This window comes from Oryza brachyantha, chromosome 8, assembly GCF_000231095.2.
Source record: "Oryza brachyantha chromosome 8, ObraRS2, whole genome shotgun sequence".
NCBI classification, from domain to species: Eukaryota; Viridiplantae; Streptophyta; class Magnoliopsida; order Poales; family Poaceae; genus Oryza; species Oryza brachyantha.
The window spans coordinates 16,935,534-16,957,911 of record NC_023170.2 but is presented as its reverse complement, the minus strand read 5'-3'; the positions used below and the strand labels follow the sequence as shown (position 1 = coordinate 16,957,911).

Sequence of the window (22,378 nt, the reverse complement as noted above, 5' to 3'; positions counted from 1 at the left end):
TCATATTGTTCATGCAGAATATATTCTTGCCAATTTCAATATTCATGCATGCATCTGCATATGTATGTACAGCTAGCATATATTGCATGACTGATCGATTGATATATTCATCTTCTCTTCTTCTTTTTTTTTCAGAAAAATAATATTAATCTTTTCTAGAGAAAGAAGTGGACGACAGCTTCCTTCCATCTTGGGAAATCGAAGCTTGAATTGACCCCTTTAAGACAAGATTTTGTGCTGGAATATCTGCTCTATATGGATGGCTAGTTACCCAGGCGCGTCAAAATTGCATAATTAATTAGCTGATATTCTTGGTGGAATTATTGGATCCAATAATATATCCAACCCCTGGCTGCTAACTTTTGACCAGTAGATAGTTGAAACAATATGATATTGTATGATGACATTGATTTTATATTTAGTTTTGTTCTGATATGCATAGATCGATATATGACTCTTTTTCTAGATCAATTAAGTATGTCGTGTATGCGCTTTGATCAGGAGTATTGGCAAAAGAAAGAAAAGAATTCTCCTCCCTTCAATGTATTCTCCTCCCTTCAACCAACATGGGTCAAAATTAATATAAATTCATGCAAGAAGGAAAAATATATGGGTTAACCCATATTTAGATACAATGATGTGTTTTAATTATTCACTGGAACAACATGAGGTACAGAGTTAAGGGGAGAGAAATAGAGACCTTTACCTTTGCACTTTATATTGATTTTTTCTATAGCTTTACTTTTTGAAGTGAAATTTAGCTTACAAAGAAATTAGACTATTTTGTACTCAACAATTGAATGAGTAGTTAAAACTAAATAGTCGCCCATGTGTGTTGCACGGTTATTGTTATTATTATTATTATTATTTAAAATATTAAAATTAGTTTTTTCATGACTTAATAGCACTAGATTTGAACTGTTAGTCGTAGATTACTGTGTTTTGATTCGTTGTGTGTGTGTGTGTGTGTGTTTATAATTAATACAAATCTACAATCATGATAATACGATCCATCTAACTAGCTGTGAAATTTTCTGGTTTATTGGGAGCTCCTAACAAATGCCTAATTAGTATAGGTGTAGTTAGATTGGTTTAACAAACTTTAGCAAAAGCTACAGTAAGTACTTTTCTGTATGGAATGTTAGTAGTATTAGAGTTGTATAAGTATAAATAGAAGAAGAGGAAATTGCTTATTAGGGCACCTCCAATGCGGTGCTAAACATAGGTGCTTAAATATGTTCTTAAGTATAGTGCTGAGCTAACACTGCTTTTAAGTATCTTCTCAAGCACTTAGCATTGGAGGTGCCCGGCCACCTTTAATTATTTAAGTTTCACTTTGAACTACTCTTAAGTCTATCTTTTTGCTTTGAACTGGATAAATTTATCTATTATTGTGGTTTGGATCACCCCAACTCTCTTTTCTAGTCATGTCTAACCTCCGCTCTTGCAAATATATAGATTGCATATAGATGATGAGTTCACTAGTGTACTAGAGCCAATATATTTAAGGCCATTTATGCGTAGTAAAAAAGTTATTTGGAGTTATCCAAACCACAACAATGATAAAATTACTGAGTTTAAAATAAATTGATAACTTTAAGTGTTTCCAAATAGAAATGTAGGCACTAAAAGATGGCGCAACATGCAATTCACTCATACAAGTATTATTACATATTCATGAAGTAGTACTTCCTTCGGTTCTTTTGTTTAACGCTGTTGATTTTTAAATCTACATTTGACCGTTTGTCTTCTTTAAATTTTTGTGCAAATATACGAGTGATTCTTAAAGTTCCTTTAGTAATAAATCAAATCATAACAAATAGTCAAATATAAGTTCAAAAGTCAACTATATCAAATATAAAAAAAATTGGAGAAATACAAAATAAGAAAACACCAAACATTTTGGTACGACCTATAGCTAACCACAAGCTAGTTACAGATATTACACTGTCAGATATATATTCATCTCAAACACACACACATACATACATACATACATACATACATAAGAGTTACCGGATACTCCCTTTGTTTCACAATGTAAGACTTTCTAGCTTTGTCTAAATTCATATGGATGCTAATGAATCTAGACATATATATAAATTATATACATTCATCCGTGGATGAATTTAGACGACAAGACTAGAAAGTCTTACGATATGAGATGGAGATAGTATTAATTATTGCAGAAATATATAGTGTATATATATATGTCGGCACTACGCACGTAGGTTGTATGGATCCTGTAGACGAACAGAAAACGAAAGGGAAGTGCAGATGCATGCATGTACATTCAGTCATTCGTCGATCGTCAGAAATCTCTGAACTTCACCAGCTGTAACAGCTAGTGTGGTTGCAGCAAGCATTTCTGCAGCATCTGCCAAAAAAGATATACTTCCATATATACGTGGCACCATTCAGGCGGCCGGCGGTGCGTGTGCGTGCCCTAATTGCTCCGGCGACGGCGACGGCGCCGCCGCCGACCATGCAGTGTGTGGCCCTGAACAAAAAGGAGATAGCTAGCTAGTGCGCTAAGGGAATCTGTCTTATCTTGTCTAGCTTTTGTTGTTTTGGAAAAATACTATACTTACCTTTTGCGGCTAGCTGATCAGCTCATGCATTTCTTCATGTACAGATGATCAGCTCATGCATTTGTTCATGTACAGAGCTAGCTTAATTTAACTTGTTCTTCTTCTTCTATTTTTTGGTGTATGCATTTGTGGGATGCATGGTTGCTTTGTCTCGTTGAAGCCTCCCAAACAAAATTTCTGCTATTACTGAAGAGAAGGAACGACTAGAAGCAGTTCTCTTTTATCCAGCCCTTCCTAATATTTTTTCTAGATCCATCACTGGGTAGAGGCTAAGTACAGACAGTAGAAAAAAAAAACATCAACAACATGAAAAATGTTCAGACTAGCATTGCCATCAATTTACAAATTACTTATGCTCGGCATTGCTCGAGGAACTAAACTTATTGTCATGTTTCACATAGCAAAAACATGTTCACGCCTGTGTTCATCGATTCTCTGATTTCTCTGAAATATGTTGCCCAGTGCCCATCTGTTTCCATCTCTGCGACCAATTAATGTAACCTGTTGCAGTCATACATAACATGATATGCAGTTTAAGTGTGAGATCAGGTCGATCCTATGATGCAGGGTTAAAACAAATATTATGAAAAACTTTTCAGCACTTCCCTGAGCTGTAACCTACACATGATCAGGCTGTATCTCAGCATGTTGATCAAAGATATGATAAATGCAACCAGAAGTTTATTTTTCTCTGAACAAAACGTTGTCACAGATCGATCAAGGAGATGCAAGCCTAACATGAGTGATAAGAGCCACTCGGACTAGCCAAGGAGACTGCCCATGAACCAGCTCAAGGCCCATTTCTGAAGCTTTTACACAGGGACACAGGCAAGTCATCCTTGGCTACCAGAGCTACACTCTCATCACCATGCAAGCCTTGCTCTCTAGCTTCCATGATCTAGCTAACTAGAAATTTTCTCTTCTTTTTCTTCTTCATGATGCTTCATTGCAAATGACCTTCTTCAGGAGCTATTTATAGGCAGCTTGCAGGGCAGGGAGAGCTCATCTTTTTGCTTCCAAATAGAATCTTTCTTCGTGCATGATAATCTTTATGCAAAGAACATATTCGAGATAAATGGTCAACCCCATATAGATAGAGATACTGGTTGCTGGGCTGAGTCTGATCTCTTTGACAAGCTAGCTATCTAGCTAGCTAGTGGCTGATCATGCAGGATAACTCCTGCAAATTTAAGAGAGATGCATGCATGGTGATCATACAATACAGATCACATACAAAAAGATAAAACTTTTCTTTGCATAGATCAAGTACCATCAGAATGCAGGTTTGGTTTGCTAAGATCTATACTATGGGCATCCATTTAGCAGCCAAGTTTGACAGTCCAAAAGTAATGTTCAGACACTGTCAATCAGAAACTCCCTTCCTCTGCCTACCTCTTTGCTGGGCTTTACTTAAATTTTTCTTGGATAATTATTGGGTCTCAGTTGTACTAACTAGGAAAAAAAATCCATATTTGATTCCTCAATCTATGACCTTAGTTTGGTTTGGTCCCTCAACAATGAAACCGGTTACTATTAGACACTTAACTTTTGAAACCGTTCATATTTCATACTTTAGCCTAAAATCAGATGATTTTCCATTGTATGGTGCCATGTGGCATCCTAGTCTGCAAAGGTCTGATGAAGACAAGTACAAAATGCAGCTTGTATACCAAAGTTTGGAGGCAATTGTCATGCAAGTAATCGCTAGTCATGGATGGAGATTTAGCAGTAGAATTTGTTCCTGAATAATGTGTCTCCATCTATTGGTGTTTGGTTTTATTGTCTTCTTGTCGTATCTAATTTGAGTTATTCGGTCGCAATATTTGGTACCGCATACTTTGTAATAATTGGATCGATTTTTTTTTTTTTGAGAAAGAAGGTAGCAACCCCTTCCATTTCCATTAACAGAAAAGATAACCAAATAATTGGATCGATATAGTTTTTCTCTAAAAGCAAAGGCTGTATTTCCTTTTATAGAAAATGTGGCATCCTAGTTAGGGAGATTTGAAATGAATAGTATATAGAATTAGTGAGTGAAAGAGTAGAATAAAGCAAGGTTGAGATATGGGTTGTAATTTTTTTTTTTAGAGCAAATTGCACATTCGACCATCTTTTATTACCAAACTTTTACTTTGGATCACCGTTAAGTCTACCTTTCATTTGGGCCGGCTGAATTTGCCATTGTTGTTGCTTACTCAACTCTTACCATGTCTAACTTCCCTCCTACAAATATATAAATTGCATACCGATGGAGAGTTCGTCGGTGTACCAAAACCAATGTATTTGAGGCTATATTGATGTGTACTGAAAAAAGTTTATGGACTAATAAAAAGGATATGTTTACTCGGTTTAAAGTAATAAAAAATGATAGGTTTAAGGGTTCTTCGAATAAAAACCTTAGGCAATAGTCCAACATGCAATTCAATATTTTCTTTATTTTATCTTTTTTTCAATTATTTTTTATATACATAGACTCCATGTAGGGACCAAGTTGTCGAAGACCACCCGGTTTTGTATCGAAAAGAAAATTCATACAGTTCCGATAGTTGAGGGACTAAGTGTGGACTTTTTCCTAACAACTATGGGCCTCCATTGTACAGCCCATCACAGTTAGGCCCAAACTAAGATGAACTGCTCCACTTCTAATTAAAATTCTCTGGACTCTCAAGCTACTCCTGCTTGACCTGCTTCACACTGTAGGCTGAATGTGACAGGAGAAACATTTATAAATTCATTTCTGGTAAGATAAGATCCTGATGCTGATTAAATTAATCAGCAACAGGAATCTGTACACCAAAAATAGACGCTTCTGGACTCCAGCCCAACTGTTACGGCATCTCCAACTAATTTAATCAAGCAGGATTAATTTAAACACATTTCACACAAGTGCTACTAAAAAGGGGAAGAATCAGCTAGATGAATGGGAATTAATGCAATATTATACACTCTAATCATGGCACTCCACTGGCCCAAACTTTGCTTAATTTAATCTCAGCTTGCTAAATCCAGCTAAACCAAGCATGCAACAGGGCCACGTGGCAGCCCGCGGTTTGGTCGTCAAAGATTTTGGCCGGAATTTGCTGATTAATATATTTTTAAATTTCACGTGTAGCTGCAATAACGTCACTGCTGACCTCAATTCGAAAAGTTGCATACAAGTACTGTATTTTTTAAGGTATTAAGGTATTTTTCTAATATATTATGCTTAAGTTGATTACTATTTTTTTAAGAAAAAGATTCCATGTGATGAGGCCACCATTCAGTGAGTATTATTTATATTATTATATGTCACTATACATTATAATACACTCTCTGGTTGAGCAGCATTTGTGCTTTGGAGAGATGCATGGCTTTTTCAAAGCTGGCCTTTGGGTTGATTTAGTACGGACTACGGAGTGCATGACATAGAATGGTTATTATGTCACCTTTTTAGGGGATTTGTATATCAATAGGCTATTTTTCCAAGTATAATAAGGAATAAACAAATAGATTGCGTTTATGGACCGGCACGAATACAGTATTCTTCCAAAAAGGTAAGGATAATTTATTCAAGAAAGCCACTACAAACATTAGCACTCTCATATTTTCGCTACTTATACTTATAAACTAAAATTTAAATTTTTAATCTTAATTTTAAAGTTAATTTTAGGATTTTTCATCATAGTTTATTTCTCAGTTTTTGCTTTTAAATACCCAAAGCACGCACGTATAAGTTTTATTTACAAATTATTTTTCGTTCGTATATATATTGTTTGGACTTTTTGTTCATAAAAATTCTAAACAATGACGCCTAGATATATATGGTGTTGCAATTCAACCAAATTAGACATTACAAATATATATTCCTTTATCCTAAAATATACATGTCTAGGACACTAGACAAATCCGCTGTACTAGCTAGTATCCTATCGTCCACTGGGCTGCTAGTTTTTGAGACGGATGGAGTATAAATTTGGACATCAACGTTCATGGTACCGGTGTATTGATTATTAAATTGTGTCGTCTGGTGTTTACAAAACTATTTAAAATTTTAATGCTATGATATTACAATTTTAACTATAATATGCATAATTTACATTTCACAATCTAGGAATTACTCCAGGTATTTAAGAAGATGCGCATGGCTCAAAGTTCTTGAATTTTGATGGAGAATTTTCTTTTTCAAAACGAGAGCAATTGTGACCAAAGGAATAATATAACTTTTGTTGAATATCAGGTGCTATTGGAATACCTGTGCAAAAAATCAGAGCATCGAGCATCGATCGGACAAAAAAAAAATCAACATACAAAAGCAAGACAATTCTAATCATTTCCTTAATTCTGAACTTACTTTTATTTTGTGCGGCCTTTTTGATTTACTTTTCGGTACAACTTATGTTAGTTTTTCTCAATTGTATCATCGAATTTACTTTTGAATATTTGCATATCAAACTTGTAATTGCTACTGCTCCTTTCGTTTCAGATTATAAGACTTTCTAGCTTTGTCTAAATTCATCTATGTATCTATGTATGTGTCAAGATTCATTAGTACATAAATAAATCTAGATAATATCAGAAAATCTTATAATGTAGAACGGAGAGAATACTAATTAGATTAAATTGTTTTCTTTTGTACACTCGTATTGACGTACATGCTGTTTTGGTCTAGTGCAAACTTGGATTTCAGAGTTTCATTATCTAGGAATAGCTTTCAACCCACGTTTTACAGACTTTATAATGCTTGAAATTTTGTACTTTTCATTTGTACCTCACATTGGAACAGGAAATTGCTGACTTTGAGCTTATTGGCACAGTGGAGAACTGGCGACTTCAAACTGATAGGGCATTCTTTTCTCAAGAATGGCACACATCTGGACCAAATTAAAGCTAACTACTCTAAGAGTGGTCCATAAACCACACCTACTCATATAGTATGTTGTTACAAGTTAAAGCTCATGCATTTGGTGCAAAATTTTCCATGAGATAGAGGATTATTATATTAATATGACAAGCAAGGCACATTCCATTCTTATCTTATGAAAATAGCATGTGGTGTTTCTTTTTTCCAAGTTGAGGGAGTGAAGGCTTGAAGGGACCATCAAATCAATTCCTTAGATATGGCCCAATATCCTCCGCGTTCGGTGGTGAGTTAGATATCCAACACGGAAAACGTTATAATAAATTAGTATATGATAAATTAATTATTAGTTATAAAAATTAAAAATAAATTAATATGATTTTTAAAGCAACTTTTCTATAGATTTTTTTAAAAAACATACTATTTAATAGCTTGAGATACATGCGTATGAAAAACGAGAAAATCTAGCTAGTAAGAGAGAAGAAGGGGATGAACAAGCCCTTAGTGTATTGGACATGGCTTGTGCAATAACGAGAGATCTAGTGCCATACCCCTCTTGCTGCAAATGGCATCTTTGGGGACAACGATACCCGTCCAAGTGGCCAACTTCTTCCCTATTTGACATGCAAGCACCATTGAATTAATTGTGAGTTTGAAAAAAAAAGGGAAAATGATCAAAATTTACTTATAGATGCATGCATTCTCCTTGTGTAGATCAAAGTACAACGGGTATATGTGTAGTTACCATAAACTAGAAAAAGTACACGTGTTTTCAATTCGGTTTTAGTTGATTTAGAACCAGTAAAATTTCTCTGCTAGAAAGATGATTATACAGTATTTCTTCTGAAATTTACTCAAAATATATAATTTTGTGTATATTCAGGTGATTTCACTTGCTGAAGGATTCACCTCTGTCAATCAGGAACTTTTCTTCTCTACATGGACGAAAATTAGGTTGTTTCTCATTAAATAACTGTTTGAATTATTTATATGGTTGAAGTTTATTTTATACTTAATATTTATTCTCGCATAGTGGTACCAATAGGATATTTTTTTCAATGTAGTATATGTCAAACAAAGGGACATCAGAAAAGATGGCTTATGACCAAATGGCTATATGGATAGATGTTGCGGTTATACTTCTAACTTACACATCCAGTGGTGTGTGTGTGGATATATATGAGGGTGAGACGGCTTGAATTTAGATGGATTAAGCAAAACGACCAAAAGGTTAGACCATCCAATTTTATTGAAACTAGACGAAGGTTACAAGAAGTTACAAATTACTACATCGCTATGAAATTGTCGAAACCCAACAACAAGAAGTTATGTTATGCGATATATAAAAACAACAATGTATAGTTAATTTTAGATATTGAATTCTTTCTTTTTTGCACACGGTGTATCTTGTTGAGACTTAATTAAACGTGCCTCAGGCCGATAATGGTCACGAGTTTAGTACTAGGAAGCTCCCGGAGGACGATATTGACACTGTCGACAACGACCGATAGTGTCGCCATCGTGACCCATAAGCTGCATGTCGGCATTGCATATGCACACATGATATAGTAATTTTTGCTAGCTAGATGACCAAGGTTTCTGTCTAATTAATTAATTTTGCAACAAGGTGACAGCAAAGTGCCTGATTAATTAGTGAAGTCATGTTGTTGATTGATCGAAGGCTAATGTACAGAAGAAGAAATGACACATTTAGGACTGAGGACACGTATTTCAGTTGAGTGACTGATAGAGTAAATTGGTTCTAAGACTGGAAAATAATTTCTACCATCCTTGAGTTAATTTTAAAGCAGATTTCTTTTCCTCCTCAATTTTTCCATCATCCAAAATTAAGTTTATGTAAAAAAAATTAAATCCACTGATAAGCTATATTAGTCCCACAAATTATGAATTGGAGTTTAATTTTAAGGATGATCTGAGCCTTTTTATCTTAATCTATACTTCGTCCATATCAAAATATAAGTATTTATGTGTTGTTTAGTTGAAACAAATGTTAAGAAGAAAATACTTATGTTTTTAGATAAAAATTTAAATATTAAAAATATTTATATTTTGAGCTGGGCATGATGCATGCGTTCAACTCGTACTACTAGGTAACTTGGGAAGTACGAAGTATAGCTAGCTAGGTTACTGTTGTATTAACAACTGACGACACATCTAATCTAATTAAATTAACTTAATTGCAAACAAATTGTGCGTCCTGGATCACTTGCTTTCTACGGGAGCACGTGTGCCTATTCCTTGGGGCTATCTCTATCTTTCTATAAGATTTTTTTTCTATGTCGTACTAATCAGTCACTTTATAACTTTTATTGTTAGGATGTTGATTCATGACAAGTAATAGCCCAATTGCTGCGTCTTGTAGCAACTCCTCCAATCTAATGCACACGGCATTTGACAGTTTTGTAGCTAGGTCGTACTACGGATGGTCTCTCTCGTCTATTTCACACTTCTTCTGTATATTCCCTCCCTTTCAGGTTATTAGACTTTCTACCTTTATTTAAATTCATCCATATCTCAATACATATATTTTGTATATATGTCTATATTCATTAGCACACATATAAATATATAGGGATGGCCGTGGGTCGATCCGTGGGTATTTTATGATCGACTATAGTTCAACTAAATGAACTAAATTTTATTTTGTGGTGAAACTTAGTTTATTTTTTTAACTAGAGCTGGCCCTAAACTACCCGTAGGTCGACCCATGCCCATCTTTATAAATATAGGTAAAATCAGAAAGTCTTATAACCTGAAACGAGGGAATATATCCTAATCAGGGTCTCGTGGCACCCTGAAGGGTATCTTAACGTAGTTTAGAGTAGGTGCCACAAATTAGGGTAGTTTAAGTTTTTTACTAAAAATTTTGAGGAATTTTGCTGAAGTTTTCATGAGAATTGAAAAGGTTTCACATTCTCCAAATGAGCTCTATACTCGTGTCCATCCCAAAATTTAATTAATCTATTATTATGATATGTTCTTTGAGATGATGCTTTGATTGTTTAAATTATTAAAACCTAGTATTGAATTTAACACAATCTACTGTAACAAATTTGAATAGAGGTTGTACAAATTCGTGGTACTAGTTTTATATTAAGACTAAAGTGGTAATATTATATAAATAAGTTATTTTAAATAAAAAGAGTATATATTGTAAACTTCGGTGGAAAAAAACCAAATTCAACGTCAAATTTAAGATTGATTTTTTTAAAAAAATAGCTAATAAACATATGCAGAAGCAAAAGATGTGATTTCGAGAGATTATTTTACACGCGTAATTTTATCCGAACAAAAACTGTTTTAATTATTTTATAGCAGGTTGAGAATTCTACAATAAAAATTAAACTCACTGGGAAAATCAATTAGCGCCGCAAGTGGTGGGCCCGACCACGTCACTCATGTCCCCACGCTGTCAGCCCCTCACACCAGCAAGCCAAAGCCGCGAGATATTTTCCGACACCCCAACCCCACTGCCAGGTGGGCCCCCACCCCCTCCACCTCGAGCGCGCCACGCGGGAAAAAAAGAAAAAACTACTGCAGCTCGTCGTGTCCCGTGTTCGCGCGCGCCGCACCGGATCGCCGTCTTCTCCTCCTCCACCACCTCCTCCACCTCGCTTCCTTCCCATTGCCGCGCTGCGTTGCGCTTGCGCATTCCGAGCTCAAAAGTCGCCGTAGACCCACCACCTCCTCTCGCTCTCCATCCGATTTGGTCTGGTTTGGTTTGGTTTCAGCTTTTGGTCTCTCCATCTCCATCTTGTGTGTGTTGGTGGTGGGTGATTTGTGGCGGCGACGGCGGCGGCGGAGATGAAGGATGGTGGGGGCGGGGGTGGGGGCAGGGGCCAGCAGTGGCCGTGCGACTACTGCGGGGAGGCGGCGGCGGCGCTGCACTGCAGGGCGGACGCGGCGAGGCTGTGCGTGGCGTGCGACCGCCACGTGCACGCCGCCAACGCGCTGTCGCGGAAGCACGTGCGGGCGCCGCTCTGCGCCGGCTGCGCCGCGAGGCCCGCGGCGGCGCGCGTCGCCTCGGGGAGGAGAGGGGGCGGGGAGCCGGCGTTCCTGTGCGCGGACTGCGACGACGATGACGACGGCGGCGGCGTGGCGCGGGTGCCCGTCGAGGGGTTCTCCGGGTGCCCCGCGGCGGCCGAGCTTGCGGCGTCGTGGGGGCTCGACCTCCCCGGCGATGCCAACGACGACGAGGACGCGTTCTTCTCCGCGCTCGACTACTCCATGCTGGCCGTCGACCCCGTCCTGCGCGACCTCTACGTGCCGTGCGACCCGCCCGAGGTGGCCGCCGGCGGCCGGCGCCTCAAGGGGGAGGCGCTGAGCCACCAGCTCGCCGAGATGGCCAAGCGGGAGGCGGAGACGGCACACCCGCAGCAGCACCAGCAGCACTCGGATCTGAGCCCCCGCACGCCCCGCCGGACCTCCGCCGCCGCGAGCGGCCGGTTGCAGGAAAAGCAAGCTCCCCCGCCGTTGCCTCATGCGACAGCGGCGGCGGTGGCTCCGGCGGAGGCGCCGCTGCCGTACACTTCACTGCTCATGATGGCGCCGGCCAACTGCACCGAGCTGATGGACAACGACCGTATTGGCGACGACGATGAAAACGTTCTCTGGGAGAGCACTGCGCCCTCAGTTCCACCAACCCAGGTAAAACCAAGAAAATTTTCTTCAAAAAATCACACTTTTTTTTAAAAAAAATCAATCAGTAAATTTACATTGCAACTGTACCTTCAATGCTTGATTTCTTTGATAATGGATAATTGTTACATTTTTAGTGGTGTTCAATTCTTGAATAGCAAGCAATGTTAGTTGCATTGCATAATTAGCCGCACTGTTTGTAGCATCACACGGATTATTAAGACCACATGATATTAGGATCTTATTGGTTCAAATTAGCAACAGGACGAACTGCATGTTTGGTGAAAAACCCATCACTTCTGTATGTTTGGTGGAAGACCCATCACTTCTGTAGTTCGTGCTCGACAGTGGTGCAGATCATTCACATTGAGATATGCAGTTATGATCTTTTGTAGATGAGGGGGATGGGTGATAAAAAATGGGATATTTCAACCATTCGGTAAAGCCACCCATGTGGTTGGTGATGAACACAATATAGGTGCAAGTTCCAAAACCGTCAAAATTTTACATCTCTTTGCTTCCAGTACATGGTACTGGTTTTTCTGTGGTTTCCATGCCCTGTTTAGTAGGTTTACAGCTATCTATTTCCTATGTTTTTCCAACCACATAACAGAGTGATTCCCTTAGCTTTGAGTAGAGATAAATTTAACTTTTTGACATCATTCATGATTTATGACAATAAAGTTTTGTGGACTGTAATTAAAAAATATATATAAAGTTTCATGGACTGGATAGCAGTATTTTAGGGGCATTGAATGTGCGAATTGGCTGATGAGGATGGGTGTTTTTTCCTTTTTCAATAATGCAAGTTAGACAGAACTTTCTGAGGAGATGTTGCTATCACAATATGGAAAAGTGCAGTGTATGTGATTTTTCATACTATTGATGTACTGCATTCTTCATAGTATTTGACCACTCGGATATGAGATAGATCCTATGACCTGGTTTTTGCAAAAGGCTCATGAACATGATGTGTTGATTTCAATGAACTTTACCTGACTTTTCGTTACAGATTGGACAGCTTTAGTCGATCAAATAATTTTCACAAGATATTTGTATGCTTGTCAAACTGTCATCAACGGAAAGGATGTTTTTCAACTTCTCACATCCTTGTTGATCTATCTTTGAAATATTTCAATGTGTCTTCCAGTTTACCATGGAATTTTCTTCATTTCATGGCCAAAAACTGACAGTTCTCTTCGTGTTATTGACATGACAGATATGGGATTTTAATTTAGGAAAATCGAGGGATCACAATGAGAACTCTGCACTTGAAGTTGGATTTGGCTCAAATAATGGAGGCTTTATGATCCAGAGTTACAATGACATGCTCAAGGAGATTTCTTCTGGGACAACGAAGGATCTGGAAGATATTTATGACTCAAGATACTGTGCAGCTGCCGAAGATATCATGTCGACTAATGTCTGTCAGCTGTCATCGAAAAATGTAAGCCATCATCCCGTTTTTTCCAATGTAAAAAGATGCTTGCTGACTGCACCTGTCCAGCGCACCTGGCACAATTTGCCTAGCATAGGGGTGCCAAGCTTGGTGTTTTCATGCTGTCCCTGTGCTAGAAATTAAAGAAGTCATTAATCCATGCATGTGATGGCTATACTTATCTCATAATTCCTCCAACTTTGACATCTTTTGCATAGCCTGAGACGTGATAGCTCTACTAGTGTTAAAACGCCTTATCTTAACAGGATCATCTTGTTTTTTACCACAACTTATACTCCATGCCAATAGTCTATGATAAAGCCCAAGGTGTCAAGTTAAGCAAATTACTGACAACAAAGCTGCTTGATGATGCTCATGGAGTTTCTTAAAAGGAAAATTTTGCCTTTTTTCCTTCTTAAAATGAGCATGATCATGGGGGACATTTGATACTCCATCTATGTGCAGCATGGTCACTCTTTTAGTTATTACTACCTGTTAGTTGACCCCATGCCAGAGCTTTCACTGATGTTGATGCGCCACTAACTGCTGCAATGGCTCCAGTGTTATTTTCCTAGTTCGATCTTATCTTTTTAAGGGGTGGGGTGGGGGGGCTGTTCTTGTATCAGTTGGCTCCATGGTCCCATGTCTGTGTGTTCACTTTTAGCTTGTTTCAACCACTGCGATGTTTATGGACCACCTCAGAGATCCTTGTTTCCTCCTCCTCTGGTCCATCATGTCTCGTAGGCATCTTTGTTTCGTTGCAAAACATTGAAAGGCCAATTTTGTTGTATTATAGAAAGCACACCTACCACGTTCTTGTTTTTTTTTGTTGTTGATATCACCGTAGAGAAGTACCAAACCAGTTTCTTCAGCAAACCTGTAAAATTTTGCTCATGTTTTGTGCTGAACTTTTGCTTGCAGCCAAGCGCTGGGAGCCACAAACGGAAGGCGGCTAGCTCATGCGCCTCGACGATGGACGGACCGACAACTTCCACAAGCCATGTACCCGCTGCTGCTGCTGCTTCAGGACCCTTGGGGGGTTCTTCCCACGACAGAGGATCAGGTCTCACCAAGGAGATCTCCTTCTGCGATCAGACCGTCGTCCCTACCGGAGCCGACAGGCCATCCTCCTCCATCAGGATCGACAGCGAGACGCTCGCGCAGAACAGGGACAGCGCGATGCAGCGGTACAGGGAGAAGAAGAAGAACCGCAGGCATGGATGAACTATCCCTGATCTCTCACCCTCCTTCTTCCTGCAAACCAAACAGTAGTAGTGCTAGCTTCTTCTCCATTTGTTTGCAAGGACAGGCAGCAAAAACCTGAACCTGTCGCTGCCAGTAATTGACGCTGCTTCTCTGCATCAGGTATGAGAAGCACATCCGGTACGAGTCGAGGAAGCTGAGGGCTGACACGAGGAAGCGGGTGAAAGGTCGCTTTGTGAAGTCGAACGGAGCACCGGATGACGACGGCAATGGCGGGTGATCTGATCATCGATCCCTACAAGCCCTGATAGCTAGCTAGCTGCAATGGTACGTAGCGTTGGTTTTTTTTTTCCCTGACGTTGCAGAAATCGATGTGGCCACATATATATGCGACGAGCTAAGTCTGAATATTCTGCTGCATGGCTTCGCAATACTGAACCGCTCTGCTCTGCACTCTGCTGCATGTATTGTTCAGCTAAATTTTTGCATGGAAGAGTCGATCTTGATAAGAACCTTACTCCCTACAGAAATACACTGCATATATGTAATACTGTAATAGAACTTAGCTTTTCACTTTCATCTTGACTTGTCAGATTTACCTACCTTATATATAGTACGTAATGCCATTGGTGATTCATGCACGAGCTCATACGGGAACAGATATAGTTTGGTTATAATTTTCGTCATATCTCCCCCCGTTTCATATTACAAGAATTTTTAGCCCTACTCAGATTGACATAAATACTAATAAATCTAAACACAACACTTATCGATATCGAACGATGAATTTAGTCAAACAAATCTTACTGTACGAAAGAGACGAAAGACGAAAGAGAGTGAGTACATATCCATATGGACGATGTCCTGATAATTAACTTACTGACAACTTTGTTAGAAAAAAACAAAAATCCATATCCTAATGGAGCTAAGCAAGTTAGTTTAGAGAGATTTGCTCTGGTCGAATAAAAAGTATCTCGAGGTACTGGTATTTCGAGATACCAAATCATTTCTCATCATTGAATGTAGCTGAGTAGGATGTACGCTGTTAAATCTAATAATTAAAAATGATTTAGTACCGTGAGATGCCGGTACCTCGAGGTATTTTTTATTAATTTTTGTTGAACCGTAAAATTGCTCTAGTTTAGGTGGAGCTGGGGTAGCGAGAGCGGGCGCAGGCGAAGCTGAGGAGGAGGAGGGCGGCGGAGGAGAGGAGGAGGGCGGCGAGGCCGACGTTGCAGTAGCTCCGGTACAGGCGGCACACGGCGTACCACCCGCTGGTCTCGTTCCCCCACATGGCGATCGACCCCACCGCGCCGGCGCCGGCAATCGCCGCCGCCACCAGGTTCACCGCCAGCTGGTCCGCGTGGTGCAGCCACGCCCGCCCCCGCAGCCTCCTCATCAGCGCCGCCGTCGCCGCCGCGTACGCCGCGCACCCCAGGTTCGTCGCCACGAAAGCGCTGCAAGCAATGCAAATCATAATCACATCATCAAAAAACCAACGACGTCGTCGTCGTCGCCGGCGATCGATCGATGGAGATAATAGTAGCACGTACATCCAGACTTGGAAGAGGGTGAAGTCCACGCGGACGCCCCAGCGCTGCTGGTGGTTGGTGGCGATGACGACCGCGGCGGCGAGCGACGTGGCCGCGACGAGCAGCCGCAGCGACACGTCCGTGACGACGCTGTCGCCGCCGCTGACCACGACCTCCTTCTTCTCCTCCTCCTCCTCCATCTGCTGTGACTCTAGCTCCGGCGTCGGCGGCATCGTGAAGGGGAAGACGATGGATCGAGGCATCATGTCGACCGATCGATCAAGATTAGGAAACGGACGCTTGCACTGCACAAAAAAGATCAACCGACCGATCGAGTTGACAACACAGTTGATGACTAACTCCTCGATCCATAGCTTTTATAAGAGGAATATTTGAGAGACAAAATAGAGTACGATATGCTCTCTTCGGTGTACGTAGTCGGAGAATATAAACACAGGATATGTGTTGCACCGGGCGAAGAGAACGTTACTATTGTCGGTAATCAAACGTGATCTCCTGATTTATTGTGTTGCGCAGGAAGCACAATCTAAATATAGAAAAAACAATTCGTATATCTATATCTATATATACTATTATAAAAAGGAATAAGGATTCTGACATGATTTTCGTTTGTCATGGGCCGTCGGGTTTCTTCGCCAAGCCTCCACGGGCCGCCTGCTTCCTTCCTAGGCCGAGCCTCCCCAAATGGGCCGTTTGCGCAGGCGGCCTTCGTCTTCGTGTCCGATGCTTCCAGAACCGATCACCTCTCCGATCCGCGATCTGGACCCGATCCATCGATCCAAATCAAAACCGCAGCTAACAACTCAGCGCCACTGCGAGCGGCGAGCCATGGACGTCCTGAAGCGCGAGCTGCAGCGGAAGCGCCAGCGCCTCGAATCCGACTTCAGCGGCCGCTAGCCGGCCGCAAGCTCCTTCGACGTGCTGAGATCGAGCGCCGCGAGATTGAGCGGATCCGGGAAGCCTAGCGCCAGCTCCTCCTGCAGAAGCAGCTACGATCCCACCACACCGCGTCGCCCTCCGCTCTGGGGGCAGCTTCCGCCAGCGTCGCAGGCGGAGAACCGGGGTGACGAGGAGAAGGACGCGCTCCGCAGGGAGGAGGTCATCCGACGGCTGCGGCTGATGCGCCAGCCGGCCACGCTCTTCGGCGAGGACGACACTGCGCGCCTCCACCATGCTTGAGGGCGATGTCGACGCGGCGTACATCGGGGAGGGGCGGGCCAACGACTTCCTCCGCGATATCAACACGCTGCGGGCGGAGGACGTCGGCAGTGAAGCCTAAGGCTAGCGCCACACGCGCTGTGGAGGGAAGAGCGGTGGAGCGCGGAGGTGAGGTGAGCCAGGTGAGGGAGGTACCATTCGATCGAGGGGCTCTGTGAGTGTGAGGAGGACAAGATCATGGCCTTCTTCAAGTGGAGCCAGCCAGCCAGGAGATGGACGAGATGCCTGAGGCGGACGGCGAAAGGGAAGGCAGCGGTGGGCGGTGGCCACCTGCAAGCAGTGTGAGCGCTACCCCGAGCTGTTGTGCAAGCTGTGCAAGAAGAACGTATGTATGTAACAACATTCACATACAAACATTTCCTTGGTTTGTTTCAGAATAAAATTGTGTCACTGTGGGTGCGTTAATTGAATTGGTTGAAAACATGCATTGAACGACTCTTATGCTTTCGAAACCCCAATTTTGATGTAAGTTTTTAGGATGTCCTAAAAGAAGCATATATATGCAGCGCAGATGTCTGACAACATTAGAATTTTACAACCAATATTTAGTGGATAAAAACATGTTAGGAACTTGGGATTCTTCATTGAGAAAGGGAAAATGCAGTCCTTGCAGGGCACATGATATACGGGGTAATATATAGCGAAGAAACCAATAGGTTATGTGAACTTTCCGTTGAAAATGCACTTCATAAGACATGCAACAGTTTTGATGAACGGGCTTAAAAAACAGTTTTGATGAACTCCAAACTGCCTTTGTACATTTGTATTGTGGCACACAGTAGATGCATAATTTATGGTGTTGTGTCATCTAGGTTTTCAAACTCTCAAAATCATATGTGGATCGTATAATTTGTTAAAGTGTGTTATTCTAATACTAAATTGTCACAACCCCTCCATGATTCGCGTGGAGATGATGTGGCATGCCACATGGACACCAAAAATAGATCCACTTAAAAATTTTACTTTTCTTTATTTTCTTTTCCTTTTGTTCTCCTTGTTCTTCTCTCCCCCCGTCTCCTCCTTGTATTGCAAGACAAGTCAACTTGTGTATGGCATACCATGTCAAGGCCATGTAGGATTCCAAAAAAGCCGTGACTTTGAGGCTGAAATGGCATACTTTGATAAGTTATGAGATCCGGATGTGTATTTTGAGAATATGGGAATTTAGATGACACACCCTTGCAAATTTGTAAGGACCGTCTGTGGCTCTGTGTATTTTACTCATATTGCAAGATTCCTTCCTTTCCAAGAACACCAAAGTTACATTGTCAAAATAAACCAATTTTTCACTTTTTATCTATAATATTTGGCTTTGCGTCTTATTAAAAAAATTTGTGATTAACACTTTTGTTTTTATTAGATAATAAATCATGAATAGTACTTTATATGTGACTAATTTTTTAAAATTTTTTGAATTTTTTTTTAAATAAGACGGATGGTCAAACATGGGAAACGGAAACCGAAAATTTGGTTTATTAATGGACGGAAGGAGTAGGCAGGAAGCCAGTTTTAATACACTTAAACTAACAAGTGATTTGAGTGTGTTGCTATATGTTTTGATGTGCTCTTTTCTTAGTTCCTTGTAGTACGAAGATATTGACAGAACCTGGTAATCATAACGCATCCAGTGAACAAGACATCAGATATTACATGTATTACTCTCAAGTTTCAATCATTGTGTTCTCATATCATCACTTTCTCACGTGATGCTTTTAGAGTAAATCTCTGTAGCACAGAAACACTTTTGATCTAATTGTTCTCTTTGCCGTTGTAATAGGATGGTGCTATTCTGAATCTGGAAAGACAAATCAATTATCTGTTTGCAAGTTATGCTTTTAGGAAGCTTGGTGATTCCTTCGTGATTTTCTTTTCTTGATCCAGTTTCCGCGTTATGATTGCATGAGGTTTCTCTACACATTACCTAACTCGAATAAGAGAGAAATATATTCAACTTGGTCTGGTCAGTTGAGCCTTTGTTCTGTCCAACAGAAGAGGAGGGTTTGAGTATACAAAAGTTCTCACCATATTGTTGATGCATTTTATCTACTTTGCTGAATCTATATTCAAAATTTATGAATTTATAATTTTCATCCCAACATATCCGATCAAGTTATTTAGAAGCTCACACAAAAGTTTATTACCAGTACATACAGTATTTGACCAATCAAATAAAAACACCTTTCCAGATTTAAAAAAGAAATAGTGTTCATTTTATAAAATTACCATTAAATCAATATTTATAATCGGCACCACAAATATTTTCAATATTCGTTGCACATATTTCAATAAGGATGAAATTTCTAAATTTTTGTTTTTTTCTAAAAAAAAGTCAGCATTGTATTGAAGTTCACACTAAATAGTTTAATTCATTAATATGAAAATTTCCATATCATTTACAAAAATAAAATAAAATTATATTGTTAAAGCCCGTTGCAATAAAATAAAATTGTATGGTTAAAATCCGTTGCAACGCACGGGCATTTGCTAGTAACAACATATGTTTGATTCACATATGAAGATTTCACAGTAAAAAAAATTAATAGGGAATGATTTTTCTCAATTATGTACAGAAAACCGTTCCTCTACAACTAAAGAGAACAAAAATGCTAACTCAGTAATCTTGCTAACATCATAGTCCGTAGAGTCAGAATTGGCGAATTGAATGGATTGTTGTGTTTATACTTTTATGGTCGAAATACGTAATATACGATTAGTTCTCAAAATTTCCAAATTCCTGTAAAACAGCAGATGATTCGGCAACAAAACATTTTTATCATAAAGCAACTCATAAAGACGTTGGCACCCTTGTCTTTTCGATCCTCTTTATACTTACGAACCAAAATTAAATTTTAACCTTAAATTTAAAGTTGATTTTAAGAATTTTTCACCAAAATTTATTTTCTAGTCTTGACTTTTAGTAAAAAGAATATATATAATTTTTTATTTATAAAATTATTTTTTATTTGTAAATATGTTGTTTGGAACCCCCAGAATAAGTAAGGGTGCTTTTAGCTATATAAAAATAACTTTCGCGAGCGTGTATATAGAAATCCAAATTTGAACCCAAATCAGAATGAACGGGGGCTATTAAGTAGAAGAATTCACTAAACCCATTCTTACAATTAATTCAGATAAATAAACATAGCAAGCAGCAGACGCAGCATGAACAAAGGTTTTATCATGTTTTTATCACAGAGATCTACAGGCAGCTACAATACAATAGTAGTAAAAACGCATTGTTCAGTCGCATTGGAGTTCAGATACAGGCAGGCTGCAAGATAGAATTAACAAGAACTGGCATCATCATGGAAGCAAACAGCAGCAAAGCCAACAACCAAACATTAGCAGCTGCCTGCTAGTAGTGATCCTACCAATATTAGTAACAGATTTCAACTTCCCATACCTGAAGTTACTGGGAGCGCCGCAGCACAAACCAAATCGAGAAGAGAGGAAGAAGAGCACAGGAAAAACGCACACCTGACGACGATCGCTGGACGACACCGGCAGCCGTGGATCTGCTGACCCTCCCTCCCGCCGTCTCGGAGCTGCTTCTCCCTCGAGCCGCCGCCGCCGCCGGAGTTTCAGATGGAGAAGAAGGAAGGGTGGATTTGGGACTTGTTGTGTGGGGCCGCGAAGAGCCCACTTCCGTCACGTGATCCCGCGAAGGCAATGACGATGCGGCGGATTTTCATTTAGTGGAAGACGAGGAGTCTGCGCGCACAGATAAAGGCCCACCCAGCAGCCTGCGGCCCATCTTCACTCTCACGTCGTCGGGTGCGATTCGATATTGGGCCGTGGCCCAATCGATGGGCCGCGCACTGACCCTTTCTTTCTTTTCGCCCGCGCACCTCGTCACGGTCAACGCCGCCCACCTCCTTGGCCTCCTCCAGCCCAGCTTCGAATTGTCTTGTACCGACTCAGCTGTAGAATTTTTTTTAGTCAAAAAAAAAGCTGTAGAATTTTTTGGATTTTTAATTTTATTTATTAAATAATTCATAAATTTGATTTTTTATTTTATTTTAAAAATCACAGTTCTAAGTTCTAACCTCCTGCCACCCTTCAGAAGGACGGAAAGCCTACATAACAAATGCCCGAAAGGACAGGAGTGAACACGAGGAAGACCGAACGAGAAAATATGCATCTGGCACCTTGCCACCCCCAAGAGGGCAGCAAGGGCTGTGTGGGCGGCAAGAGCTTTTTCGTAAAAAGGACAGCGCATGTCCGAGATGGGAGGCAGAGCTCTACGGTTTTGCATAAAGGCCCTTGTCGCCCTCCGCCTTCTTCACATCCACTCCCATCCGTTCGGCCGTTTGCCACGTATGATTTCCATCCTTTTATAGGACAGCAGGAGGTTAGAAATGTGATTTTTCAAAATAAGAAATCAAATTTATGAATTATTTAACAAATATTAAAAATTCAAAAAGAATAGGGGAGAAAGGTGTAGAAATATGTTTGTTTCCCTAATCATTTTCATCAACATACTCTTTTATACTTTTTTATAAAAAAAACATACTCTTTCATACTTATTTTATAAAGATATACCAATGTTGCAACACCGGTGTTGCAGAGCTGACCTCACGGACGATTGTTTGGGTGTTTCGTAGAAAAAGTGAAGCACAATATATATAAATAAAAAAATAATTTGTAAATATAAATTTTAAATGTGCGTTCTTAACCATTAAAAGATAAGGCTGAAAAATAAACTTTGAAAAAAACTCTAAAATTAATTCTAAATTTAAGATTAAAAATTTAAATTAACTTATAAATATAAACTAAGATAAAGATAAGACGTCAGGGTAACACCAAGGGGTTGAGACGGCTATGCGGCATCCCCGCCGTACAACGGAAACATACATACGACGTATCGTGTCACTGTCTT

General features: G+C 40.1%; 2 protein-coding genes across 5 annotated transcripts; one reads left to right on the top strand and one right to left on the bottom strand.

The window, feature by feature from the left end:
* The first annotated feature begins 11,060 nt into the window (after positions 1 to 11,060).
* On the top strand, positions 11,061 to 16,072 carry LOC102712929 (zinc finger protein CONSTANS-LIKE 14-like). 3 transcript variants are annotated; one of them, XM_040526645.1, is made up of 5 exons: positions 11,061 to 12,096; positions 13,307 to 13,534; positions 14,447 to 14,739; positions 14,891 to 15,055; positions 15,869 to 16,072. In XM_040526645.1, the coding sequence occupies exons 1-4, from the start codon at positions 11,254 to 11,256 to the stop codon at positions 15,006 to 15,008; spliced, it is 1,482 nt and encodes a 493-aa protein (XP_040382579.1). In that variant the 5' UTR covers positions 11,061 to 11,253; the 3' UTR covers positions 15,009 to 15,055; positions 15,869 to 16,072. The 3 variants fall into 3 exon arrangements, with proteins under 3 accessions (XP_040382579.1, XP_040382578.1, XP_006660330.2); XM_040526644.1 differs by having other exon boundaries at positions 15,874 to 16,071; XM_006660267.3 differs by lacking the exon at positions 15,869 to 16,072 and having other exon boundaries at positions 11,062 to 12,096; positions 14,891 to 15,467.
* LOC102712656 (CASP-like protein UU1) lies at positions 15,797 to 21,146 on the bottom strand. Of its 2 annotated transcripts, XM_015840197.2 has the most exons (3): positions 20,975 to 21,146; positions 16,282 to 16,565; positions 15,797 to 16,185 (listed from the first exon to the last, which is right to left on the bottom strand). In XM_015840197.2, the coding sequence occupies exons 2-3, from the start codon at positions 16,524 to 16,526 to the stop codon at positions 15,870 to 15,872; spliced, it is 561 nt and encodes a 186-aa protein (XP_015695683.2). In that variant the 5' UTR covers positions 16,527 to 16,565; positions 20,975 to 21,146; the 3' UTR covers positions 15,797 to 15,869. The 2 variants fall into 2 exon arrangements, with proteins under 2 accessions (XP_015695683.2, XP_040382580.1); XM_040526646.1 differs by lacking the exon at positions 20,975 to 21,146 and having other exon boundaries at positions 16,282 to 16,591.
* Between the last annotated feature and the right edge of the window lie 1,232 nt (positions 21,147 to 22,378).

Coding starts and splice junctions, on each gene's coding strand:
- LOC102712929 (XM_040526645.1), top strand. CDS start 11,254: ATGAAGGATGGTGGGGGCGGGGGTGGGGGCAGGGGCCAGCAGTGGCCG. Junction 13,535..14,446: donor GTCAGCTGTCATCGAAAAAT/GTAAGCCATCAT, acceptor TTTTGCTTGCAG/CCAAGCGCTGGGAGCCACAA. Junction 14,740..14,890: donor GAGAAGAAGAAGAACCGCAG/GCATGGATGAAC, acceptor TCTCTGCATCAG/GTATGAGAAGCACATCCGGT.
- LOC102712656 (XM_015840197.2), bottom strand. CDS start 16,526: ATGATGCCTCGATCCATCGTCTTCCCCTTCACGATGCCGCCGACGCCG. Junction 16,186..16,281: donor ACCCTCTTCCAAGTCTGGAT/GTACGTGCTACT, acceptor CATTGCTTGCAG/CGCTTTCGTGGCGACGAACC.